Source organism: Podarcis gaigeae, assembly GCF_964106915.1.
Source record: "Podarcis gaigeae genome assembly, chromosome: 12".
Lineage (NCBI taxonomy): Eukaryota > Metazoa > Chordata > Lepidosauria > Squamata > Lacertidae > Podarcis > Podarcis gaigeae.
This window is the reverse complement of record NC_139688.1, coordinates 252,636-280,630: the sequence shown is the minus strand read 5'-3', so window position 1 is coordinate 280,630 and position 27,995 is coordinate 252,636. Positions and strand designations below refer to the sequence as shown.

At 47.3% G+C, this 27,995-nt stretch overlaps 2 protein-coding genes across 2 annotated transcripts; both read right to left on the bottom strand.

Moving 5' to 3' along the window:
* Nucleotides 1–14: 14 nt before the first annotated feature.
* On the bottom strand, nt 15–7,644 carry LOC310827864 (lysozyme C, milk isozyme-like). Its single transcript, XM_083704391.1, has 4 exons — nt 7,457–7,644; nt 6,343–6,504; nt 1,615–1,693; nt 15–355 (listed from the first exon to the last, which is right to left on the bottom strand). Exons 1-4 carry the CDS (start codon nt 7,590–7,592, stop codon nt 289–291), a joined length of 444 nt encoding a protein of 147 aa, XP_083560517.1. The 5' UTR covers nt 7,593–7,644; the 3' UTR covers nt 15–288.
* A 5,938-nt stretch (nt 7,645–13,582) lies between these two features.
* LOC310827736 (uncharacterized protein) lies at nt 13,583–26,535 on the bottom strand. Its single transcript, XM_083704121.1, has 4 exons — nt 26,505–26,535; nt 24,078–24,251; nt 23,702–23,875; nt 13,583–16,607 (listed from the first exon to the last, which is right to left on the bottom strand). Exons 2-4 carry the CDS (start codon nt 24,208–24,210, stop codon nt 15,013–15,015), a joined length of 1,902 nt encoding a protein of 633 aa, XP_083560247.1. The 5' UTR covers nt 24,211–24,251; nt 26,505–26,535; the 3' UTR covers nt 13,583–15,012.
* Between the last annotated feature and the right edge of the window lie 1,460 nt (nt 26,536–27,995).

Below are 27,995 nucleotides of genomic sequence, written 5' to 3'. Positions count from 1 at the left end.
AAGCAAGAAAAGAGTTTTGTTTATGTTCAGTTTATTGAAGATTTTCAAGCAGAGAAGCTCTCAATCCAAAGCAAGATGACTCACCACCCCAGACACCCTTACAAATAATAACCACTTTCCCTCATTCATATAGAGAGAGGGCCATTTCCCTCCACCATGGGGTGGGGCACAACATGCAAATGCTAGCCCAGAAAGAAGCAGCTGGATTTTGATTATATGGCAGTAGGTAGATGTTTCATCAAAGGGGATCTCAAGAGAAATGCTGGAATTCATTCAGGACCATGGAACTCAGAGATTGCAATCTTTTGTCCACCCAGAGAGATCTTTTCCTTTGCAATGTTCCCTCCAAGCAACCCTAAAAGTCAGAATGAGAGCAAAAAATGAAGCAAGGGAAGCCACGTGACTGTTGCTTGTATAACTAACTACAAGTGAGGTGGATCTTCTTTAAAAGCTCCACAACATTTCCAAGTGAGGCATTTGGGTCAGCTGCAGGGTCATTCTCTGCTAGTTTAAGTGGTCAACGGGAAGTCTACCTATTAACAGCCCATAGTGCCCTTCTAGCAAATTTTGCTTCCCATCCCATCCCATGGAACTTTACTGCTCAGTCATGGATACAGCTGTCGAGCTGCTCAACTGCCTCATTCCTTGAGTCTGAGCAACTGAATCTGTATCCACCTCCCATGTGCCGGTTCATGACTAGGGGCTTCCAGATTTCACGGTCCTGCCACTGAGGACTTCTTGGATCATTCTTTGTCTAGCTCCTCCCCTTTGACCCTACCGCCTTGGGGGACCCTGCTGGGAGTACGACAATGTGCAAGCCCTCACACCACGACAAGGTGATGATCCAGTGAGTGAAAAGCACATTCAGAGGCATATTGTGCCTAATAATGGAGGTGGAACAGAGTCATTGTGGCTGCTAAACATTGATAGCCTTCTGTGAAAGACCTCCAAGCAAACTTGGGAAGTGAACCATCTGCCCCAGGACTTGGCTCCAGCCCATGACAGAACTCAGACTGTCTCCTCCTTTCCTGCATTCCAATTTATTTATTACTACATTTATCCCCCACCTTTTCTCCAAGGAGCTCAAGGTGGCATACATGGTTCTTCCCCTTAGAAAAACACTGTCGTGTAGCCTGGGTTGTGAGACAGTGACTGACTCAATGTCAACCTGTGAACTTCCTGGCTGAGTCAGGATTTGATCTCTGGGCTCCCAGGTCCTCTCTTACCACTACTCCACATTGGCTCAGTTGCCAAATCATTTCCTTAAATCCCCACCAAGACAGCTCCCAAGTGTTTGCTGCATACAGTGGTGGCTGGCTTTGTGATGCGGGGGTGTGTGTGTGTGTGTGCTGCGGTCTTTTCCTGGCTTCCCAGTACTGTGTGATGCTGCCAGTTACTCAGAGGAAGCGGAGAAGGGCAGCAGGGTCCCAGAGCAGTGGGGGCAGTACTGGCTGTACATGTAAGGAAGCATCTTTGGCCTTTGTCAGTGCCTATTGGGGAAGGATCTTTAGCTGCCAGCTATACAACAGTCAAGTGAAACCACCTTCCTCTTCACAGTTATGTGTAAACTTGGCTGGTATTGAATGTTCCAAGCACTGAGATATTAGCACTTACCAAGCATTCATCCCTTGGGGGTCACGGACAATCCTCTTGGCACAGTTAATATCATCTGTGATGTCATCATTTAAGAACGCTGGCAAAGATTTGTCAGAAAGCAAAGGAGGTTACTGGGGATTCCTAAAATGCAAACCCCAGAATATAAACACCCCCAAGGTTGCATGGGCTGCCTCTGAACTGTGGAATGCCTTTTCCTAGAGGTCCACCCAACTCTAAGCCTGAATTAGACGGTTAGAGGTCAAATGTCAGAGGTCAAGGACACAGCAGTTCCATTTTTTGGACGTGATTGGTCAGTTAGTTCAGTCTTTCTTTCTGCCTCCCTGCCCCCTCATGGCTATGCCCATGGCTGCCTCCTCTTTGGCCCTGCATCAACACCCTCCTTGTCCCTCGAACCCTGGGTAAGGAGCTGTATTGCCCAGTGGTCTGGGGAACACGCTGATGGCCTGGTGGGATGCAAGCCACTCTGAACCAGAGTGGAGAGGCACAATTTTGCACCCCACCCCCAGACCTGCATCCTTGGAGGGGGCTAGCTTGACCAATATTATATGGTTTGCTTACACATACCTACACCTGGGCCTGCCATGAAGGGGTTCACAGCGTCAACACCCCAAAGGGGGTCTGCCTTCTCCCAGAGCCAGAGCCTTAGATTCAAGCAGGCATCAAACATCAAGGTCATGGCCTAGGGCCATGTTCCCCAGCCTGTGGGTCCCGACCTGCAAGTGGGCAGCCAAACCAGCTGAAGTGGGTCGAGTTCTTCAGTTGGAATACTTTGGTAAGGAGTGCTAGGACCTTTCTTCACACAGCTGCCTGCCTCCAGATTACTTGAAATAAAATGAAAGGAAGGAAGGAGATGTAGGGTGATCCCTGCACGCTCCGGCTGCTGCTGCTGCTGCTGCTGCTGCCTGCCAGCAAGCAGTGACTGCCTTGTTTGTCCCATGGTAAGTAAGACTAAATGGAAGGGGTGGGATGGGGAGGAGCAGCAGGGCTGCCCCGGCACATTCAGGACTCTGCTATCCATCGGCCACAAGCAGGTGCCTCCTTTGCCTTGTGCTGGGATGTTTTCTTTTAAAAGGGTTGGAGAAGTAAAGGAGAGGCAGAGGTCTCCTCGGATGGCAAGGGGTGTCGCTGCCCACTAGGTGGCGCTGCTGGCAGGTGGTTCTTTAGCCCTATGAAGATGCTTTTTAGAATAGGGATATTAGCGCTCACGTAATGTGTGTGTGTGACTCAGAGAGAGATGTGCAAGTTGTGTGAGGGAGGTGGGAGAGATGTATTTGTGATGCGTGTGTGATGGAAGAAGGGAGGGACAGATTTACATGTTGTTTTGTGCAAGTGAGAAAAAGGGGTTACAGGTATGTGTGGTCAGAAGGGAAGAGGGCAGTGTGTGTCTGTGTGTGAGGGGGCTGAGGTGTAGCATGGAGGAGCCAGAGGGGTCATTGTCCCAGCACACATTTTTGAGGGTGTGCAATCAGGTATCCCCATGACAGGCACCGAGCCCTGGCAGCTGAGGCACAGCGGCAGGCAACAATCGGGAAACACTGGCCTGTGAGCGCTTCAACTGGAGACCAGCCTTGACCAAAGGTGTCCTGGGCTTTGAAGACACTCGAACTCAGGACACAAGGGAGAAACGTGCTAAGAGGAAGGCACACTTGGCCAATCCTCACCATGATCATCTCCTGCCCAGAAACCAATGTCCCCCCTGTGGAAGGACGTGTGGATCCAGAATTGGCCTCTACAATTCACTGTTAAAACCATGTTTATGGTAGACAATCTAACTCGGCTACGAGTGATTGCCACAGAAGAAGAAGAAGTGAAAGAAGAAGAAGAAGAAGAAGAAGAAGAAGAAGAAGAAGAAGAAGAAGAAGAAAAAGAAGATCCCCATGACAGGCAGGCTGGTCTGGTGGGCAGGTGGATGGACGCAGCAGTCAAAGAGCCTGCTGGGGGCGGGCTCTGTCCGCCCTCTGGGGGCTCTGCGTGCCACCCCCTGGCCCCTGCCCCAACCAGGGAGGGGGCGGCAACCCTCACTACGCTGCTGGTGAGGGCAGAGGGATGCACGCTTGCACGTGTGGTGCATGAGAGAGAGGAAGACAAGCGCCTGAGCAGAGAGAGAGAGGCATATCTGAGTGATTGTATATCTGTGCAGTATAAGGTGAAGCAAGAGACACAAAACTTGCCTGTATGTCTGTGGTCTGTATGTGTCAGTACGTTTCCAAGCACAATTCAAAGTGTTGGTGCTGACCTTTAAAGCCCTAAACGGCCTCGGTCCAATAGACCTGAAGGAGCGTCTCCACCCCATTGTTCTGCCCGGACACTGAGGTCCAGCGCCGAGGGCCTTCTGGAGGTTCCCTCACTGTGAGAAGCGAAGCTACAGGGAACAGGGCAGAGGGCCTTCTCGGTGGTGGCCCCTGCCCTGTAGAACACCCTCCCACCAGATGTCAAAGAGAACAACTACCAGGCTTTTAGAAGACATCTGAAGGCAGCCCTGTTTAGGGAAGCTTTTAATGTTTTAATGTATTTTAACTCTTTTGTTGGAAGCTGCCCAGAGTGGCTGAGGAAACCCAGCCAGATGGGCGGGGTATAAATAAATGATGATGATGATGATGATGATGATGATGATGATGATGAGGTGTGTGCTCTGTGTGTATGCAATAGTATCGTCTGGCTACCTTGTATAGATTTTCCTGGTACAAGGAGTACTCCCTGGTGTTATTCAACAACAGCAGTGCCAGTGTGTATGTTTGCATGTAAAAACAATATTTAGTGGCACAGACAGGACAAACAGGACAAACAGCTGGCTTTCCATGGTAAACATGAAGTTGGGGGGAGGGCGAGGAAAGCAGCAATGACTGTACTCTCTGCAATTTTCCCTCACCCCAATGGCTTTAACTCAAACAAATAAATGGAACGTATACTATGTGAAACATTTTGAATTCATTATGTGGTTTTAATTTTTATTATTAACTCTGTCATTAAAAGTTCATCACAAATTCAACAAAGATGGGGGCACAGGAAGAGAGAAGTGTGGGAGACGCATTTTAAAACTTATTAAGATAATGGTACCAGCCATTTATGGAAGTCCTAAGGTCCAAAATTCATTTGACAATAAATCTGTAGTCACCATGTCTTGCAAATTTGGATTTGTGGGTCACCATACCAAAAACATTGGGGACCACTGACTAAGGACAGTCCTGATGTAGCACCCTGCTTGTGGTTAACGCTTAGCTGGAATGAAATATTCAACGCAGCAATAGAGAAATTAAAATAATAATTTATTTGTCAGACAAATAAATGAGAGGCACAGTGGTATATGGTTACCAAGCTCTGGCCCGGCCTCTTGCCATCCTGGCCAGCACTTATATTCCCTTAATCCAGCCCCCTTTGCTCCTCCTGTGGCTGCCTCTGTCCAATCAGCCTGGTTGAAATTCCTATTGGCTGTTTGGTAGAACCAATCACAAAAGATACACCCACAAAAGATACACCCACTTCCTTGCCCTTATAAGGGAGACAAAGAGCTATATATGTGACAAATAAGTAATAATATATCTTACATGGAATCTTAATTACCAGCTCACCTCTTGCCCTCCTTGCCCTATTGCCTTCTAAAACAAATGTTTAATCTTACATTTTTATGTTCAACAGATGTCAAGGATCTTGAGTTTCACATCAATATTGAAAGATTTCCTTCATTTGAAAGTTTCTAAACAAATGCCTGACAACCATATATCAAGAGTGCTTGGATGGCGTCTTCTGTCTGGCAGGGGGGCTAGGCTGGTGGCTGACTTAATTTCAGGATAAATACAACTCTTACAACCATATGAAATAAGAATCTAGCATTCCTTAAATCCTTTGCATAATTACATTTAAGCCAATATATTTAAGCTAATATATTTCATTCACTTATCATAGGTAGCCTTTTAAAAGAATAAAGCCTTTGTAAAGTAAAAAGGAACTCAGTAAAAAACAGCTTTAAAAGATTTCCCAAAAATGCTCTCTTTTCTTCTAGCCAAGCCAGTTGCCTTTTTCACTGCTCTTGGCCTTTCAACCTTAGAAAGAAGATCTGGCTCATTTTACTGGGAGGCACATTGGTATTATTTTACTATTTACCCTTGCCTTTAATTGTGTTTTCTCAGTCTGCAAGGGCAGCATATGTAATTCTCCCTTTTTATGACTTTGAGAATTGTTTTTCTACTATAAATCAATGGGGCCCCCTTGTCTTAGGAGAAAAACCTCTTGCCAAGGTTCTTTCTGCCTGGCATGAAACATTTGAAAATCCTTTTTTAAGCTCATTTTTAAATACAAGCCTTGATTGCAATATATAAGCTTTGATAAAAATGCAGGCTTATGATTAGGTGCCTCACTGAGAGCTGGAGAGAGACACCTGGGGGTGGAGGGAGGGAGGTTGGGGATTTCTTTTTTTTTTAAAGTCTTCATGTAAATTCAGCAGTTTTTTAGTGTGAAATTCTCCTGAATGACAGCTTTGTATGCATTTTTTTGTAATCGTACTTTTGTATGTAATTTTTGTAAATATATCTAATTGTAGGCATACTGTGCCCAATGCAGTTGGCTTGAGAAGGGCAATGCAAGATTAGAAGTGTAAGTTTTGAAGAATGTACAGTGTGTTTGTCCGTGTATTATTTCAGAAAGTGCAAATTAGGTAGATTCACCTTCAAATGTGAACTGAATTAAAGAAGTGTAAGCTAGCATTCCCTGCAGTATCAAGTGGCTTACCATTGCAGGAGGTTTCACACCCGTTGGCTGTTGGGCGATGTCCATTGTCGCACCACCAGCGGCTGCTTATCTGAAAGATTCCATAGTCACGACTGCCATTGGAGTCTGGTGGCCCAACGGCACTGGTGTCAAATCTGCTTTCATAAAAAGCAGTACAGACCCCTGGAACAAAGTGGACAAGAAAAAGGCTACAATTTGGGTATACGCTCGGTGTGCACTTTTTTGGTCAAAGTTGCAGCATTTTGAAACAGAATAATTCAAAAACTTTCTTTCAATGTTCACTATGGAAGCTGCCTGTAACGTCTACCCCCCCCATGGCCTTTGTTATGGCTAAAATCTGGGTGCGGGGCTACTCTGCCACACAGCTCGTCGGACTAAGTGTCCGGGGTCCCTGCGGAAGAAAATGAGCTCAGCCGGGCACAGGAGCAAACTACAGAAGATCCAAGTTTATTGCGCAACAGGTTCAAGGCGAGATTGAACAGTGAGAAAGGGGTGACATGAACTTTTGAAACTCCCTCCATGTCCCAGAATACAGTGCAAAATACATCCCAGTTACATCATGAATACATTAAGGAGAGGTTGGGTTACACCGGATTAACATATGGAGGAGGGAGGGGGAATATGCAGAGTCGGAGATATGCACAGAAAAACACTTCCTGAGTACCGGGGATGAGAAGACAATGGTCCCAAATATGCATAGTCTGCCACCTGACATTGCCTGGAGGAATGGCTGATCAGAGCGATTTGACAGGATTAGGGTCTTAACACCTTGCTTGAGGGATTATGCTGGACAGGGGAGGTGTGATGGAGTCCTAGAGAAATTGAGCAAACTGGCACGTTGATTTTCTATGAATTTTATAGATTTTAGTCCCTTTTGACATTGACAATTGGAAATAAATTGATATATTGTGGCGAAGAAGAAGGTGAAGAAGACATGGCCCCCCCTTCCGTATCAGCCTTAAATAGAAATTTGCACAAACAACAAATGAAAGTTGGGACATTTTGATGGGCAGCAGGGTGTGTGAACCTTTTCCCGAAAAGAAGTCCCCATTTCAGCTTTGCCCTTAAAACACCAGAAATTGCAAAGATGAAGCGGAAGGAAGAGCAAACTCACAGTCAGCCAGGCTGGTGCCATGATAGCCATCCATCCCATTCTGTTTCATACGCTTAGCCAGTTCACATCTATCAAACCTTTTGGCTTCATTCTCTGCAAGGAGGAGGCAGAAGAGGGTGAGGACCACAACCTTCATCTCTGGAATTCCCTGGAGAGTGATGCTTTGATTCTCGGGGATCCTCAGTGGCTTTTCTAGACCAATGTTTTGGGCGGAGTCCAGATGGAAAACAGAACGCCCACCCCTTGCGAGAATTGCCAGTGCCTTCTGACAAGAGTTTGGATGTAATCTTCAATGCCTCCCTTTCTGTGTAGGTGCAGGTTACAACTATAATAATAATAATAATAATTTATTAGTTTTACCCCACCCATCTGGCTGGGTTTCCCCAGCCACTCTGGTCGGCTTCCAAAAGAATATTAAAAACAATACAGCATCAGACATTAAAAACTTCCCTAAACAGGGCCACCTTCAGTTGTCTTTTAAAAGTAAAATAGTTGTTTATTGCCTTGACATCTGCTTGGGAGGGCGTTCCACAGGGCAGGCGCTACTACCGAGAAAACCCTCTGCCTGGTTCCCTGTAACCTCACTTCTCACAGGCCAGAAGGCCCTCGGTGCTGGATCTCAGTGTCAGGGCAGAATGATGGGGGTGGAGAAGCTCCTTCAGGTCTACTGGCCCAAGGCCATTTAGGGCTTTAAAGGTCAGCAGCAACACTTTGAATTGTGCTCGGAAATGTACTGGGAGCCAATGAAGATCTTTCAGGACTGGTGTTATATGGTCTCGGCGGCCGCTCTCAGTCACCAGTCTAGCTGCCGCATTCTGGATTACCATATTTTTCGCTCTATAAGACGCACCAGACGACAAGACGCACCTAGTTTTAGGAAAGGAGGAAAACAAGAAAAAAAATATTCTGAATCTCAGAAGCCAGAACAGCAAGAGGGATCGCTGCGCAGTGAAAGCAGCAATCCCTCTTGCTGTTCTGGCTTGTGGGATAGCTGAGCAGCCTGCGTTCGCTCCATAAGATGCACACACATTTCCCCTTACTTTTTAGGAGGGGAAAAGTGAGTCTTATAGAGCAGAAAATACAGTGATTGCAATTTCTGAGCCACCTTCAGAGGTAGCCCCACGTAGAGTGCATTGCAGTAGTCCAAATAGGAGATAACCAGAGCATGCACCACTGGCAAGACAGTCTGCGGGCAGGTAGGATCTCATCCTGAATACCAGATGGAGCTGGTATAACAGTGCCCCCAGCTCCCAGCCCCTCAAGATGGTCCAGAAAGATGCTATGGTCGATGGTATCAAAAGCCACTGAGAGATCCAGCAGAACTAGGAAACAACTCTCACCTTTGTCCCTAGCCCGCCGGAGATCATCAACCAGCGCGACCAAGGCAGTTTCAGTCCCATGGTGAGGCCTGAATCCCAACTGGAAGGGATCCAAATGGTCCGCATCCTCCAGGCGTGCTTGGAGTTGTTCAGCAACCACCTGCTCAGTCACCTTGCCCAAGAATGGAAGATTTGAGACTGGGTGATAGTTGGCCTTATTAGCCAGGTCTAAAGATTTTTTTTTTTAAGTGGTTTAATGACAGCCTCTTTCAGCAGGTCTCAGAAGGCTCCCTCACAGAGGGAAGCATTCACCACCCCACAGAGCCCATCGCCCAGCCCTTCCCGGCTTGCTTTTATCAGCCAGGATGGACAAGGATCAAGAAGACAACATAGGCGGCATTTTTTCATTTCCGCCAAACTAAGCAGTTGGTCCCTTATTTATGTCTCTTGCCCCGACCTCGCCACTGTGATCCACGCGACGCTCACCTCCAGACTGGATTATTGTAACTCGCTCTACGTGGGGCTGCCCTTGAGAGTGACCCAGAAACTCCAGCAGGTGCAGAATGCCGCAGTGAGACTCCTTACGGGGTCCTCGCTGCGAGATCACATTCACCCAGTGCTATACCAGCTGCACTGGCTCCTGGTGGAGTACAGGATCAGGTTTAAGGTGCTGGTTTTAATTACAGCCCTTCACGGCCTAGGACCCTCGTACCTACAAGACTGCCTCTCCTGTTCTGCCCCACGGAGGACCTTAAAGTCTGCAAATAATAACACCCTGAAGATTCTGGGCCCCAGGGAGATCAGACTGGCCTCGACCAGAGCCAGGGCCTTTTTAGTGGAACACTCTTCCCCAAGAGACCAGGGCCCTGCGAGATTTGACATCTTTCCGCAGGGCCTGCAAGACACAGCTGTTCCGCCAGGCCTTTGGCCAGGGTTCAGCCTGACTCATTTTCTCTTTGTATAAGAACAAGCGCAAAGGAGGTTCCCAGCCCACTAATAGGTCCTTATAATATCAGTGGAAACAGCTGGTCTTGGCGAGTATTAACCGCTTCCAATTTTAACCTGAAGATTTCCACTTGTCCAGTTTTAGTTTTAGTTTTAATTGTTTGAATTAATTGGGGGATGTATCTTAATTTTGATTGATTGATTGTATTATGCATATGGACTTATTTATATGATGTTAGCAGCTCTGAGCCCGGCTTTGGCTGGGGAGGGTGGGATACGAATAAAATTTATTATTATAACACAAGGGGAGGGGAATAAGTATTGACAGGAACCCCACCCCCTGCAAAAAAACAGACACATGGTGCAATTTTGGTTTGATATATGATAACAGTGTGCAACTTAGGAAATATCTCAACATTCATTTATCATTTTCAATTGAAGAGATCAAAACAGGCAGCATGTGTACACTTAAAGATATAGAATGTATGTAATTGTTGTTGTTGTTTAGTCGTTTAGTCCAACTCTTTGTGACCCCATGGACCAGAGCACGCCAGGCACTTCTGTCTTCCACTGCCTCCCGCAGGTTGGTCAAACTCATGCTGGTAGCTTCGAGAACACTGTCCCACCATCTCGTCCTCTGTCGTCCCCTTCTCCTTGTGTCCTCCATCTTTCCCAACATTAGGGTCTTTCCCAGGAAGTCTTCTCTTCTCATGAGGTGGCCAAAATATTGGAGCCTCAGCTTCAGGATCTGGCCTTTCAGTGAGCACTCAGGGCTGATTTCCTTAAGAATGGAGAGGTTTGATCGTCTTGCAATCCATGGGACTCTTGAGTCTCCTCCAGCACCAGAATTCAAAAGCATCAATTCTCCAGCGATCAGCCTTCTTTATGGTCCAGCTCTCACATCCATACATCACTACTGAGAAAACCATAGCTTTAACTATACGGACCTTTGTTGGCAAGGTGATGTCTCTGCTTTTTAAGATGCTGTCTAGGTTTGTCATTGCTTTTCTCCCAAGAAGCAGACGTCTTTTAATTTCGTGGCTGCTGTCACCATCTGCAGTGATCATGGAGCCCAAGAAAGTAAAATCTCTCACTGCCTCCATTTCTTCTTCCCCTTCTATTTGCCAGGAGGTGAGGGGACCAGTGGCCATGATCTTCATTTTTTTGATGTTGAGCTTCAGACCATATTTTGTGCTCTCCTCTTTCACCCTCATTAAGAGGTTCTTTAATTCCTCCTCACTTTCTGTCATCAAGGTTGTGTCATCTGCATATCTGAGGTTGTTGATATTTCTTCTGGCAATCTTAATTCCGTCTTGGGATTCATCCAGCCCAGCCTTTCGCATTATTAATTCTGCATATAAGTTAAATAAGCAGGGAGACAATGTGGCACCTTAAAGACTAATAAATGAATAGTTTATTATTGTTATTATATTCTATTTATATACCACCCTTTATCAAAAGATAACTCTGGTGCTGGGAGGTCAGCAGTCACTCCTGCCAAATGGCAAGGAAAGCATTTGTTGAGAAACAAAATACCGGTATGTAGCAGTGGAGAAAAAGAAAAAGAAGTGTAGCAAGACTGGAATGAGAAAAGAAGGAAGGAAGGAAACAGGAATTCACATTTTCTGGGACTTTTGGGGAGGTAATGGGGCACTAGGTATAATTATGCAGTGATTGAAGATAACCAGGATATATATCTTGGTTACCAAAACTCCCCTTTGAAATAAGGAAGTTCCAGGGTTAGACCAGAGCTTTCCAAACTTTCCAAGTTGGTGACACCCTTTGTAGACATGCATCATTTCGCAACACAGTAATTCAGTTTTACTAGCAAACCGGAGGTTAAACTAACCCCTTTCCAGCCCTGGGAGAAGCATGGGGAGCATTTGTGTGACACAACTTCACACTGCAAGCGACACACTAATGAGCAGCGACACACAGTTTGGAAAGCTCTGGCTTAGACTCTCGTGCTCGGAAGAAGGTATTTGTCACACCAAGAACAAATAGGTTTTTTGAGGGAAAGTTCCAATTAACAGGCTAAAACTGTGGCTATTGGGGAGTTGGGGCTATATGGGTGGCTGTGACCCCAAAGTGGTGAACACTAAAGGGATTTAGCTCTTTGTGGGGAGTCTGTTTCAGTGGGAGAGGAAGGACAAGGGCTGCCCTGTTAATATCTGGAGACTAATGGTATAGATTTCTCCCCTCATTCCCCTTCAACTTCAGGTAGAGAGGCCTGGAGGGCTGCATGTGCAAACCCTCTTTTTGGCAATGCATAACCAGTCACAGTACTTACATGGTTTGGTTATGTAAATAGGAAACTATTGTTATGAGTTGGTGGGTGCAAGACACCCTAAATTATGGATCAAGCTAGTGTTAGAAGTTAATTAAGGCTTGTGTTTAAAAACTGAATGCTAGACCCATGTGTGTATCTGAGCTGTGTACTAGATGCTTCTAACCCACTGGAATCAACATGTGTCAAAAGCTAATAAAGCCCAGCTGGTGCTTCCTGTGATGTGTCAAAAGCTAATTAAGCCTGGGGGCAATGGGGGATTATTCAGAAGGGTGGTGGGAATGGGTGAACCTTCCCCACCCTCTCCCTATATATAAGGGTCTGGTGACTTCTGTTTCAGTCTATCTGAAGAAGTGTGCATGCACACCAAAGCTCATACCAAGAACAAACTTAGCTGGTTTCTAAGGTGCTACTAGAAGTAATGTTTTATTATGTTTTACTATATGTTGGAAGCTGCCCAAAGTGGCAATCCAGTCAGTTGGGAGCAGTATAAATAGTAAACTTCTTCTTCTTCTTGAATAGGACATCCCTATTGTCATCAGAGAAATTCTGAAGGGTGTGTAACATTTCCATGAAGAAAGCTGAAGGCATTTCCAAAGAGAAACCATTCCTTGTAATATGTGAAATCCCCGCCCAAATCCAGTTTCACCCGCTTGTGCAGTTTCTTTTGCATTGTTTCAAAACCTGCAAAACTTGAATGAAGAGTCTATTTCCCGTAAGTCACTTTTGCATGTGTTCATTCCTAAGTCCTTTCTGCCCTGTTGCCTCATTTGACTTAAAAAACCCCCCAAGTATTCATATTTAAATATATTTCTGAACATTTTTTAAATAAAATTTTATTAGGAATTGCAACATAACATTTTATCAATAAAACATATCAACCTTAATTTCCCCCATTATTTTCCCCCTCCCCCCTCTCCAGAGAAGAACCCCTCCCCCCCCGGACGTCCCTCAGCTCCTCTCTCTGGTTTTTCCATACTTAGAATTCTCTGCATATTGTAAAATTCTAAAGATTTCAGCCACCTTCCTGCCATGATGGCTTGGCTTCCGCAGGGCAGCCTCTCTCCTCGCCATGTTGCCCCGCAGAGGAGGAGGCCTCTCCATTGGGAGCGGCCAGGCAAGCGGCCTCAGAAGAGGAAGCCGAGCTTGGCTGTTGTCTGCTGAGGGTCTCCTGCCTTTCTTCCAAGGCTTCCTGGGGGCTGCAATGGCCAGAGGAAGAGGCAGCCGGCCCCCAGCCTGAATCCCCTGCAGGGCCTTGGAGGAACCTTGGGGTGCAGAAGGGGGAACCCCAAATGGAGCTCAAGTGGGGAAAGGAACATGATATGGCACTTTCCAGATGAGTCTAGGAATCGCTCCCCAGGGACCGATCCGCCCTGGCTTCCTCCTTGGAGGTCCCTTCAGGAGAAGGGGTCCCAGGTCTCCATGGGGGAAGCGTCCCTGAGTCCTGTGTTCGAGGCCAAGGCTTTCACCTTTCAGGCTCCAGCCACCTCCATGGTGTTTCTTTGAGCTGTTCAAATGGGATCACAGGCAGACATTCCCAAGATGAATAAGGATCCTTTGAAAAGATGGGCTCTGCTTTGGAATACACCCCCCCAACCATGTGTAAACTGAACTTCATGGTAAGAAAAAAAAAATCTGTTTTACAATGTATTGCCAATTCATTTTTTGAATGTTTCAAAGAGTTGTTTCTACCAGTAATTTTAAATCACTTTCAGATTTATTTATTTTTAAACCCAGTCATGTATATGTAGGAGAAATTCAAAAAAAGGTTGCTAGACTGGAGGTTACCCACAAAGAAACCCAAAAGAAAAGGAGGAAGTCTCCAAGTGGAAAGATAGGCTTTTATTGAAATACAAAGGTCACGCTGAGGTAGAAAGATAAATCTGAGAGCTCTGTGGGATGGTTTCTCTTTCTTTCAGGTCTGCTAAGTTTCCTGAAGTTTTCAGTAACAAAGCTGAAAAACCTTTAGTCGAAAGTTCTTCTTTTACCAATTAACTTTGCCTCTGCGTGATTTATTGGGAACCAGATGCATCCACTCCAAAGAAGCTTCTGCAGTTCTGCTCTCCATCCAGACATGGAGCGCCTTCGCACTGAAGACCCAGAAAAAGAGACGGAGGGGAATGCGAGGGTCATAAGCCGGGAGTCGTTGGGAAGGAGTCGCTGGGAGAGGCAGAAGTTTGTGTTGAGCAGGCGAGGGAAGAACAGGAGGAGAAAGAAAGAGCCCCATGGAAAGACGAGGTTGGGCTGAGCTGGTGCGGGAATGATTGGCAGAGAAAAATGTACAGCCAGCAAAAGGGGATGCAATGCAACTCCTGAAACTGTTGACGCAAGTTATGGTCTCGTTTGATGAAAGGGAATGAAGATGCCTTCTTCCCCACCCCCAGTGGATGTCCAAAGATTAGGAAAAGAGGAAGCAGGATTGGATGAACATTAAAAGAGACCATAATTTTGGATTGTGACTTGGCTGAGATTTGTTGTAACAGTTTTAATAAGGCTTTATAAAAACTGGACCTAGAAGCTGGAGAAATACTAATTTGGATTATGAGACTATCATTATAAGAGTCATATTGCACTGTCTGTGTTGTTAGGATTTGAAGGTTTGGCTAGGGAGGGAAATGTAGGGAAAGGGTCATCTTGCTGAAGAGGAGGGGAAAGGCTGGATACCAAGCACAGCTGGGTTTATTCTGGAGTGCATATTCTGAATAATTGTTGCAACAGATGATTTTCAGGCAGGGAGATGGGAGTTTCCTTTTCGTATTCTTTTGTAATTTTTATATTAAGATTCTTTTATTTTGAATTAAGGACACACATAGGAAGAGGAGAGTTGGAGGTGGGAGGGACCTGCAAGGAACGCAGGGAAGGAAGGATCTCTCAGGGTGGGAGATGGGGAGAAGAGGGGGGGCACCCAGGGGAGAGCTGGGGAGCCTGCCTTCCTATGTGTTGATGAATCATACGATACAAATATGATAAAGGGTATTTTTAGTTATTCTCCCCCCTTCTCTTTTCTATACAATTGTGTTTTGTGAGGGTTGTTTAATAATTTTTGCTATATTATTTTTCTTTTTTGGTTTTCCTTCTGTATGAATTCTTTGATGGGAAGTGAGACAATCTTTCCGACTGAAGCTCTTTCCACATTCCAAGCACTGATAGGGTTTCTCCCCTGTATGAATTCTTTGATGGGAAGTGAGACTATGACTGTGTTTGAATCTCTTTCCACATTCCAAGCAATGATATGGTTTCTCCCCTGTATGAATTCTTTGATGGGAAGTGAGATCACTACTCTGACGAAAGCTCTTCCCACATTCAAAGCACTGATAGGGTTTCTCCCCTGTATGAATTCTTTGATGGGAAGTGAGATCACTACGCTGACGAAAGCTCTTCCCACATTCAAAGCACTGATAGGGTTTTTCCCCTGTATGAATTCTTTGATGGAAAGTGAGACTCTGCCTGTGACTAAAGCTCTTCCCACATTCCAAGCACTGAAAGGATTTCTCCCCTGCATGAATTCTTTGATGGGAAGTGAGACTATCTTTCCGACTGAAGCTCTTTCCACATTGGAAGCACTGATAGGGTTTCTCCCCTGTATGAATTCTTTGATGGGAAGTGAGATAGGCGCTTTGACTGAAGCTCTTCCCACATTCCACGCACTGATATGGTTTCCCCCCTGTATGAATTTTTTGGTGGGAAAGAAGATGGGTTTTCTGACCAAAGTTCTTCCCACATTGGAAGCACTGATAGGGTTTCTCCCCAGTATGAATTCTTTGATGGGAAGTGAGATGGGTGCCTTGACTGAAGCTCTTCCCACATTCAAAGCACTGATAGGGTTTTTCCCCTGTATGAATTCTTTGATGGAAAGTGAGACTCTGCCTGTGACTAAAGCTCTTCCCACATTCCAAGCACTGAAAGGATTTCTCCCCTGCATGAATTCTTTGATGGGAAGTGAGACTATCTTTCCGACTGAAGCTCTTCCCACATTGGAAGCACTGATAGGGTTTCTCCCCTGTATGAATTCTTTGATGGGAAGTGAGATGGACGCTTTGACTGAAGCCCTTCCCACATTCAAAGCACAGAAAGTGTTTCTCCCCTGCATGAACTCTTTTATGGGAAGTGAGACTATATTTCCGACTGAAGCTCTTCCCACATTGGAAGCACTGATAGGGTTTCTCCCCTGTATGAATTCTTTGATGGGAAGTGAGATGGGCGCTTTGACTGAAGCTCTTCCCACATTCCAAGCAATGATATGGTTTCCCCCCTGTATGGATTCTTTGATGAGAAGTGAGACAATCTTTCCGACTGAAGCTCTTTCCACATTCCAAACAATGATATGGTTTCTCCCCTGTATGAATTCTTTGATGGGAAGTGAGATTCTGACTGTGTTTGAAGCTCTTTCCACATTCTCTGCACTGATACAATTTCTCTCCACTGTGAGTTCTTTCATGTGAAGTGAGGCTATTACTCTGAATGAAGCTCTTTCTTTGATGGGAGGTGTCCTGGGAGCTCTGACAGACGTTCTTTCCACACTCTGAATATTTATTTGACTTCTCCGCTATGTGGATTCTCTTGTGGTCCCCCTTGTTCTTCCCTTCCAATTCATCAACATCTGCAATGAAGAGAGAAGCTAATTAGAGCCTCAGGAAGAAATGGAGCTCCACATTATTGAACAAAGTTAATGAATGTTTGTGATAGAGGAAAAACTGAAGAGTTTGATGTGGGGCCTTACTATACTTTTCACTGCCTTTGTTGGCTGGTATTTACTGACATATTGCTGGCTTTTTATTTTGGCTCAGTCCTGGAATCCACTCCATCTCCAAGGTCAGTCATCTCTTTGGTTAATCAAAGGCAAACAGAAGGAAAAACCACAAACCTGACAGAATTTAATTCAACTTCCCTTAAAGCTCTGAGGCCGACATTTAAAAAGACCAGGGAGGTTCAGACAAGCCTGGTCATTGCTTAAAAAGGAATGACTAGACCAGGGGTCTGCAACCTTTAAGACAAAAAGAGCCACTTGGACCCGTTTCCAAAAAAACAACAACAACTGGGAGCCGCAAAAACATTGCAACATTTAAAACAAATATAACACTGTATATATTGTTTCTTGCCTTAATGCTGTATATACAGGATCGTGCAGTCAGCTGTCAATCTCAAGAAAAAAGGACAAATAGCTAATTAAAATATTTAATTTACAACCAGTAAATTAAATACCACTTCAAAACAGTGACCAGTGTATATGGCCCCTTTCAATGCAGCCTGCTTACAAAGGCGGGAAAGACCAGCAATAAGCTGTTGCATAACGTTCCCCAAGGAAAGTGTTAGCTATTCACCAAACTTCCCCCTGCTTAGTTTAAAAAGGGGCTTCAGGCAACTAACTCCCACGTGGAATTTCCTATAGTAAGATGGCGGCCGCCTCAGAAGACCACATGGGCAGATAAGATGGCTGCTGGGACGATCCGGTTACCCAGCAACAGCACAGCTGTTTCCGACGCTTTTGAAAGCAGCCGGCAAAGCAAGCGTTGGAGCGCCGAAGCCACCTAACCCCCACAACTAGAATGCTGCGCATGTGACCAAATGGCAATCTATGAACATTCATCCCACGACCAATGGATCGATCACTATCGACGTGTTGGAATCCAGGGCACAGTCCTTCAATGGCTGCGCTCGTTTCTCTCTGGTCGGGGACAGAGGGTGGCGCTCGGGGGGGAATTGTCATCGCGCTACTCCTTGGTGTGTGGAGTGCCTCAGGGTGCGATTCTCTCCCCAATGCTTTTCAACATCTTTATGCGCCCCCCTCGCCCAGCTTGTCCGGAGTTTTGGGCTGGGTTGCCATCAGTATGCTGATGACACCCAACTCTATCTGTTGATGGATGGCCATCCTGACTCGGCCCCAGACACACTGGCGAGATGTCTGGAAGCTGTGGCTGGATGGTTACGTGGGAGCCGGTTGAAGTTAAATCCTTCGAAGACAGAGGTCCTCTGGCTGGGGCGGGACGATATGGGATTGAGGGGGCAACTCCCATCTCTTGCGGGGGTGCAATTAGTGCCAGCACCGTCCGTTAAGAGTTTGGGTGTAATCTTCGATACCTCCCTCTCTATGGAGGCGCAGATTACAGCTATAACAAAGGCGGCATTCTTTCATCTCCGCCAAGCTAAGCAGTTGGCCCCTTATCTCTCTTGCCCTGACCTAGCCACTGTGATCCACGCGACGGTCACCTCCAGACTGGATTATTGTAACTCGCTCTACGTGGGGCTGCCCTTGAGACTGACCCAGAAACTCCAGCGGGTGCAGAATGCCGCGGCGAGACTCCTTATGGGGTCTTCGCTGCGAGATCACATTAATCCGGTACTATACCAGCTGCACTGGCTCCCGGTGGAGTACAGGATCAGGTTTAAGGTGCTGGTTTTAACCTTTAAAGCCCTATACGGCCTAGGACCCTCATACCTACGGGACCGCCTCTCCTGGTATGCCCCACAGAGAAACCTACGGTCTGCAAATAAGGTCCCAGGCCTCAGAGAGGTTAGGCTGGCCTCAACTAGAGCCAGGGCCTTCTCGGCTGCGGCTCCAATCTGGTGGAACGCTCTGTCACAAGAGACTAGGGCCCTGCAGGACCTGACATCCTTCCGCAGGGCCTGCAAGACAGACCTGTTCCACCAGGCCTTTGGTCAGGGTTAGGGCTGACTCCCTCCTCTGGCAACCTGCACAGAATCTTGCTTAATTAGTTGCCATTAATTCGATCTTAATTGATTTTTATAATGAAATGTTTTTAGAATGTGCGATTATCTGATTGTTTGATTGTTGTTAGCCGCCCTGAGCCCGGCTTTGGCTGGGGAGGGCGGGATATAAATAAAATTTATTATTATTATTATTAAATATATAAAAGGATGTCACATAGAGGAACCATTGCTCCGTGTCCGCTTCTCTGGAGCAGCAGAAAACAACATTTCTCCCTCCTCTATGTGACATCCTTTTATTTGACATCCTTTTATATATCACGCCACTCTGTTTAAGTTCTTCAAATTTTTTCACTTTCTGGCGATAATTTATCTCCTCCTCGAGTTCCCTATATGTTAGCCAATTGTCTTTCATGTTGTTTCTATGGATATTTGGAATAACTTTTTATTGCTTTTAAAAACAAGGATCATAGCAATAATAAATGATACAAATATGTAGACTGTGTCTTCTCATGTCCTTTGTATATCTCAAAAATAGCAGAATAAATTTGCAGGAATATCTATAAGAGGCATGTCCAAGGAATGCTGTGATCACCAATAGTCAGCATGGATTTCTGAAAAATAAGTCATGTCAGACGAACCTGATCTCGTTTTTTGACAGAATTACAAGCCTGGTAGATGAAGGGAATGCAGTGGATGTAGCCTACCTTGATTTCAGCAAGGCATTTGACAAGGTGCCCCCAGATATTCTTGTAAAGAAGCTGGTAAAATGCGGTCTTGACTATGCTACCACTCAGTGGATTTGTAACTGGCTGACTGACTGAACCCAAAGGGTGCTCATCAATGGTTCCTCTTCATCCTGGAGAAGAGTGACTAGTGGGGTGCCACAGGGTTCTGTCTTGGGCCCGGTCTTATTCAACATCTTTATCAACGACTTGGATGATGGACGCAAGGGCATCCTGATCAAATTTGCAGATGACACCAAACTGGGAGGGGCGGCTAACACCCCAGAGGACAGGATCACACTTCAAAACGACCTTGACAGATTAGAGAACTGGGCCAAAACAAACAAGATGAATTTTAACAGGGAGAAATGTAAAGTATTGCACTTGGGCAAAAAAAATGAGAGGCACAAATACAAGATGGGTGACACCTGGCTTGAGAGCAGTACATGTGAAAAGGATCTAGGAGTCTTGGTTGACCACAAACTTGACATGAGCCAACAGTGTGATGCGGCAGCTAAAAAAGCCAATGCAATTCTGGGCTGCATCAATAGGAGTATAGCATCTAGATCAAGGGAAGTAATAGTGCCACTGTATTCTGCTCTGGTCAGACCTCACCTGGAGTACTGTGTCCAGTTCTGGGCACCACAGTTCAAGAAGGACACTGACAAACTGGAACGTGTCCAGAGGAGGGCAACCAAAATGGTCAAAGGCCTGGAAACGATGCCTTATGAGGAACGGCTAAGGGAGCTGGGCAAGTTTTGCCTGGAGAAGAGGAGGTTAAGGGGTGATATGATAGCCATGTTCAAATATATAAAAGGATGTCACATAGAGGAGGGAGAAAGGTTGTTTTCTGCTGCTCCAGAGAAGCGGACACGGAGCAATGGATCCAAACTACAAGAAAGAAGATTCCCCCTAAACATTAGGAAGAACTTCCTGACAGTAAGAGCTGTTTGACAGTGGAATTTGCTGCCAAGGAGTGTGGTGGAGTCTCCTTCTTTGGAGGTCTTTAAGCAGAGGCTTGACAACCATATGTCAGGAGTGCTCTGATGGTGTTTCCTGCTTGGCAGGGGGTTGGACTCGATGGCCCTTGTGGTCTCTTCCAACTCTATGATTCTATGATTCTATGAATTGGCTAGAATATTACCAGCTAACAGCAACGTTTGAGAAGGATAAAAAGTCAAAGGGTTTTGATAAAAAAAAAATCGGTATAGGAAATGGAAATATTATACAATAATCAAAAGACTATATCAAAAATCTACAAATTGTTACAGAATGGACAACCAGAAAAAGAAGAAAAGGGAAATGCCATCTGTCAGGGGCTCAGGAGCAGAAGCACAGGGAAGGGAGGAGATGGAGAGTGAAGGGGAAGAATCCGAGGGGAGCGTAGGAGAAGATGACAGTGGCCCGAGAGATTCCATGAGCCTCTCCAGCGAATCGGAAGATTCACAGAAGGGGGCGCCGGTGGCCAGGGCAAGGGGGGTCCCAAGGGGGACACTCCAGAAGCAAGGGGCCAGCGGGGACTCCCAGAGCAGCAGTTGGAGATCAGGACCAGCTTCCCCACCAGAGCATAGTGGGGGGGAAGAGTCCCAGGTATCGGGGCCAGTGCATTCCCCACCAGGGAGAGAAGACGAGGCAGAGCTGACCACACCTCCATCGGAGAGTCAGGCAACGGAGGGGAGGTCAAGTCCAGCCAGCATCCAGGAAGAGGGAAGCAGTGATAGAAGTAGTGTAACGGTTAGGAGAAAGGTCACTGGGTTGGCGCGAGAGGCAAGTTCAAATGTACAGGAGCGCGGGACAGCAGAGAATGAGGATTGGGAACCAGGTCCTAAAGCCCGCCGGAGGCAGGGGGAGGAGTCAGGCGACTCAGCGTCAGAAGAGTCCAGAAAGGGGAATGCCACAGCGGGCAGGAGGACCCAGAGGAGGAGAGAGCAGCGGAAGAGGTGGAGCAGGGCTAGAGTCTTAAACTGGTGTCAGAGGGGAGGAGATTCAGATGGAACTTCAGCGGTCTAGGGTTTAAGACGTAGAGCTGCGCGCCACGGCTTTGAAATAGAGACTGAACTTCAATAAAGACTTTTGTACATAACGACGACCTGGCGTTGGTCCTCTGTGAGCTGGGACCTTGGGGCAGCTCTGACACCATCAAAAATTCGGAACAAGATCTAGGCCATACAATAGAATGCAAAGAATGGGGAAAATTATGGACAAAAAACAAACTTCACAGCATGTTATTTAATAAGAGAAAATTATATGAAAATGTATCATAGGTGGTACTTGGCACCAGAAAGGCTGGCCAAAATGAACAAAACACACAACAATAAGTGCTGGAGGTGCATGAACCAAACGGAACCTTCTACCATATGTGGTGGACATGCCCGGAGATTAGGAAATTTGGGAATATGTCTGTCTTTTTTCTTATCTTTTATCTACGTTTCTTTTATTTTTATTTTATTTTATTTCATTCTTTGTTTTGTGTTTTAATCTGTAAGACTTGAATTTGTTTCTTTTTTGTTTTGGTGTATTGTTATTATTTGTTAATAAAATTTAGGGTTTTTTAAAAAAAAATTATTCCAAAAAAGAAAAGAAAAAGGCAACACATGGAGGCACCATTTGCAATCAATCTTGAAATAAGGATCAGGTTACTTTAAAGAGTCATGGCTTCTAGTGCTGCGCAATGGATTTGTAAACAGTCAGACATTGGTAGGGCATTCAGATCAAGGTACTGGTTTTATTTTTTAAATAATAATAATTTCAATTTATATACTCCCCTATACCCGGTGGTCTCAGAGCGGTTCACAAACAAGATCACAGCATACAAAATCAAAGGAAAAGCAATACCCCCCCAAAGCCACATTTTAAAAGACTGTTGGTGTTGGATGTTTTAGCCAAAGGCCTGGTTAAAGGGGAACGTTCTTCCCTGGTGCCTAAAAGTGTATAATGAAGGCGACAGGCAAATTTCCCTGGGGAGAGCATTCCATAGATGGGGGGCCACTGCAGAGAAGGCCCCGCTCTTGTGTTGCCACCCTCCGGACCTCTTGAGGAGGAGGCACACGAAGAAGGGCCTCAGAAGATGATCTCAGGGTCCGGGTGGGTTCATATGGAAAGAGGCGGTCCTTGAGGTATTGCAGTCCTGAGCCATTTAAGGCTCTATAGGTCAAAACCAGCACTTTGAATTGGGTCCGGAAACTAATTGGTAGCCAGTGCAGTTGGACCAGGATTGGTGTAAGCCTCTCAAACCGTCTTGCTCCGCTGAGCAACCTGGCCGCTGAATGCTGCACCAGCTGAAGGTTCTGAACAGTCTTCAGAGGCAGCTCTATGTATAATGCATTGCAGTAATCTAACCTTGAGGTTACCAGAGCATAGACAACAGTAGGTAGGCTATCCCTGTCCATATAGGGGCGTAGCTGGGCCACCAGGCAAAACTGATGGAAGGCACTCCGAGCCACCGAGGCCACCCGAGCCTCAAGCGACAGCAAAGGATCCAGGAGGACCCCCAGGCTACGAACCTGCTCTTTCAGAGGAAGTGTAACCCCATCAAAAGCAGGCCACCTCCCAGCCAGCTGGTCTTGTTGTTGTTGAGTCGTTTAGTCATGTCTGAAGACTGTCTTCGTGACCCCCTGGACCAGAGCACGCCAGGCACTCCTGTCTTCCACTGCCTCCCGCAGTTTGGTCAAACTCATGCTGGTAGCTTCGAGAACCCTGCCCCACCATCTCCTCCTCTGTCGTCCCCTTCTCCTTGTGCCCTCCATCTTTCCCCACATCAGGGTCCAGGGAACCCCTAACTAACAATGCCCCAGTCTTATCTGGACTGAGCTTCAGTTTGTTGGCTCTCCAGTCCATTACCAAGGCAGCACTTCCACTGCCTCACCTGAAATCAGCATACTGCTGACAACCGCAGCCAATACATTTAGATCACGGTACTGGCTTGAGACATTTTGAGCTGCCAATACATCGTGGTGGCCGGAGAGCTGTGATGTATTCCTAGCCCAAATTGCCTGCAGATGACAAAGGCGCAGGCAGGTGGAGGAACCCAAAAAGGTGCTCCCCTTCTCCATCTCCTTCCGGCTGCCTAGCTCCCCCCACCCCCAATCTGAGCAAGGCCAGATACCTCTCTGGCTCCATCCATCCATGCCCCATCTAGCCTCAGAGGCCCTGCAGGGATTTTCTGGCTGGAGGGGAAGCTTCCCAATATGTTGGGGGCCCCATCCACAGCAAAATCCCTGCTTTATCTCATTTCTGGCCAGAGAGCTTCCCCTCTTCACCCTCCATCCCTCCAGGTCCCCATCTCCCCTCCCCTGGAACTCACCAGATCTCTTGGAGGTCCCTGGGAGGGAGCGCTCAGAAGTTGTGGGGAGCAATGCAGGAGACAACCTGACCAGGTCAACCGTCCACCTTCCCCCTTCCATCCTCACTAGGTTTGCAGAATCTGTCCCTTTCATCCTTCCCGAGGAGTCAAGGAGCCAAAATGAGCTGCAGGGTCCTGGGAGAGAGGAAGAAGCAAAGGGAGCCTCAGAGGCCCTGCAGGGATTTTCTGGCTGGAGGGGAAGCCTCCCAATATGTTGGGGGCCCCATCCACAGCTTCCACAGCAAAATCCCTGCTTTTTCTCATCTCTGGCCGGAGAGCTTCCCCTCTTCCACTCTCCATCCATCCATGTCCCCATCTCCCCTCCCCTGGGACTCACCAGATCTCTCGGAGGTCCCTGGGAGGGAACGCTCAGAGGTTGTGGGGAGGGATGCGGGAGACAACCTGACCAGGTCAACCGTCCATCTCCCCCTTTCCATCCTCGCTAGCTTTGCAGGATCTGTCCCTTTCATCCTTCCTGAAGAGTTGAGGAGCCAAAAGAAGCTGCAGGGTTCTGGGAGAGGAAGAAGCAAAGGGAGCCTCAGAGGCCCTGCAGGGATTCTCCTGCCCTAGATATTTTCCTGCCCCTGGAGAAGCACAAATGGGGCAGCCCCTTCCCAACAGAAGCCCCATTTCTAAACCTCTTCAGTGGGTCTAATTACCTCTGGTTGCTCCTCACCCCACTTCGTAAGGCTGGCAGGGTCTGCACAGTAGTGACCTGAGAGTACATCCCCTTGAACTCAGTGGGGCTTTTGGACAGAGCTTGGTGCCAAAACCAATCACCGTTCTGTCCCCAAGCCTGAAAACTGCAACCCCAGAGCATGGGCAGAAAACAGATGAGTAGCTATTACATGTAGGTGTCCCCTTGCTAGGTGCTTTGTATGGAGAGCCCAGTTCACACTCTTTGAGCTCTCTCATTGCAAGCCAGGCAGATATTGTGGCCATATTTGCCTCTTGCATGGGGACCAAATCTTTGGGGAAGCTTTTCATCTCCAAATGGTAGGAAAGAGGGTTCAGTAACCTGCTGATGGTGGGGGAGCGTAGCTTTTTAGCCCATAAATTCAGCTCACGGTGGTATATCTGGTGGGCTTGCATGAGCCTTTCGTTCCTTCTTCCAACTTATCAGGCAGGAACGTCAGAGGTCAAATCTGGAGAGTATTTCATTCTGGGCTTCTTGTGGCAGAGCACAGGAGTCTAATCAATTCTTTTCAGTTCTGTCAATAAGGTCATTCCCCAGATTCCTCAAGAGCAAGGACCCAGGGGTGTCTGAGTTAGGGGGTTCCTTGGGGTCCAGGTCAGCTGGCTAGTCAGGCTTGTCACCTGCAGAATTTTTGTCAACTAAAGCAGGATGGTCTGTCTTGGACTGAGGACTTTCTGGAGGTGTTGCTGTATATGGAAGCAGAGGAGCTGGTGATGCCACATTTCGGAATAATCTTGAGACTAATACACCACTCCTTAGATATTGTCTGTGTTTATACACCATCTTCACAAGTCTCCAGCCTCAAATATAATAATAATAATAATAATAATAATAATAATAATAATAATAATAATAATAATAATTTATTATTTATACCCCGCCCATCTGGCTGGGCCTCCCCAGCCACTCTGGGTGGCTTCCATAGAAACCAAAAATACAGTAAAATATCACACGTTAAAAACTTCCCTGAACAGGGCTGCCTTAAGATGTCTTCTGAATGTCAGGTAGTTGTTTATCGCTTTGACATCTGCTGGAAGGGCGTTCCACAGGGTGGGCGCCACCACTGAGAAGGCCCTCTGCCTGGTTCCCTGTAGCTTTGCTTCTCGCAGGGAGGGAACCGCCAGAAGGCCCTCGGCGCTGGACCTCAGCGTCCGGGCAGAATGATGGGGGTGGAGACGCTCCTTCAGGTATACTGGACCGAGACTGTATGTGGTCCCCACCCTGGCATGGAAGCCATCAAAGTATAGATCTTCCACATGTCCTAAATCTGTTGGGTTCTTAAGAACACCAGGCATGTATACCCTTTAACAACTACAGAGGTGAGCTTTACGCTCCTCCTGTGACAAGGTTTCCAAAGGCTTAGGGTAGCTTGATAGAGATAGCACCAATTTCCAATTCTTGTTTATCAAATCCCACAGACTCTCTGCCAGATTTTCCCCAGAAGGCTTTACAAGTACCTTTCAGGATGGTAAGACTTTGATTACCGTCTGCCAAAAAGGATCTAATGCGTTCTGTGTCCTCTGTTAGTAGTACAAGGCACCGCATGACTGATAAGCCCTCCTCATTGGTCAGAAAAGGTTGGGAGAAGGAGTCTTTTATCCTTGCTTGAGCATTTCCTGAGGATAGATCTGAAATCTGCTTTCACATTGTTCGTCTATTGTTTAGTCCGAATAGGGGAGAGACGTGTGTTGTTGCATCTGGGACAGAGGAAGTGGTCCGGTTGTGCTGCTGCAGATGTAGATGCAGGCGGGCTTGTCTTCTCCCTGCCCCCCCCCCCTCCACGTGGGAATCCTCCCCTCTGGCTGCAGCCTCTGCTCACAAAGGTGACGTGTCCCTCCATCTGAAGGGGGTTTCTTTGCCTGCCCGCTTTTCCTTGACCCCAAGCCCCCTCCCCAAAAGAGCTGCAGACTCTGGCTTGGCCAGAGGACGAGGCAGGACCCTCCGCCCCCGACTTGCGGGTCTCCCCCCCCCCCGGCATGATCTGAACAGGGACCCCAGGCCCCTCCCTGCCCCCCGGGACCCCCTTCTCCCCACGGCACCCTCAGGGGGCGGAGAGAGGAGACTCACCCGAGTCCAGGAGGGGCTTTTGCAAAGGAGAGAGAAGACGGCGGCCTCCTGGAGGACCTTCACTTCCCCCTCACTTCCTGTCCCCTCTAGGAATCCAGCTCTGCTCCCTTTAACCTTGGCGAGGCCCCTCCTGCTTCTGCCCCACGGAGCCCCCTCTCACCCACACGGGCGGGCGGCCGGGCGGGCCCCACTGCCCTTCTGCCGCACACGTCTGGAAAGAGCTCCATATTGTGCAAGAAGCCCCCTTGTGGCATCCCAGGGAAGAGGGGCTTCAGCGGAGGGGTCAGTGAGCCCCCCAGAGTCCCGAGCTGTCTCTTGGACCCGGGAGCTGTTGATGGACGGGCCAAGCCTGGAGCTCAGCTTCTACCTGAGACCCCACCTTTTCTGTGACAGATCTCGGATGCTTCTGGAAAGGTCTTGGGGGAAAGCCTCATCCCCTAATCCCAGAGGGGACCCCAGGGAGGGGGGTGAAGGGGAGAGGGCGGAGGCTGCAGCTCCTGCCCTGCAGGAGAGTCAGCAAGAGAGCAGAAAGGGGGGTCAGGCTGGGAGAGAAGAAGGGAGGAAGGGGGCATGGAGCCGAGTCTGCTCTGCTCTGTCTGGCAGAAGCTTCTTTCCAAGGGATTCTGGCAGCAGAGGACTTTCCTTGCCAGCCGAGAGACGCCCTCAGGGATGGGTTCCTGTCTTTGGAGAGCAAAGTGGGGAGCAGACCCCCAGCTAGGAAGTACCCCCATGGCTCTGCTTGTCTGCGCATCACCCACCCCCGCCTGCTCCTTGGTCCCTGGAGACAGGGCCCCCCTCCCGCTGCGTTGCCCTGGCCCTGGCCCTGCGCTGGAGAGGCTGGTCGGAGGGACTCCTTTTGGGTCTGGGCTGCAGGCAAATTTGCTCTGGAAGGAGGACAGCCCTGGGAGGAGCGTGGGGCTCTCGGAGAGGCCACTCTGATGCTCCGGCTGCCCGGCCTTCTTGGGTGGCGGCATGGAAGCCATCCAAGTATAGCTCTTCCACATGTCCTAAATTTGTTGTGTTCTTAAGAACACCAAGCATGTATACCCTTTAACAACTCCAGCGGTGAGCTTTACCGGTTGGTACAGGGAATTGAGGTCGGAGTGAAACAATATAAATTGAAAGCATTTGCAGATGACCTGGTATTAACATTGCAGGAGCCAGTCTCTAGTACTAAAAGAGTGTTAGAATTAATTTCTGATTTTGGTCGGGTGGCGGGATTTAAGTTGAATAAGCAAAAAACTAAGGTTTTAGCAAAAAATTTGACAACTACAGAAACAGATGAGTTCGTGAAAGAAACAGAACTAAATGTGGTTAAAAAAGTAAAATACCTAGGGGTGCATCTGACCTCCAAAAACTTGAATTTGTTTAAAGATAACTACAAGAAATGTTGGTCAGAAATCAAAAGAGATTTGGAAACGTGGTCAAGATTGAAACTTTCCTTGTTGGGCCGAATAGCAGCTATAAAGATGAACGTATTGCCAAAAATGT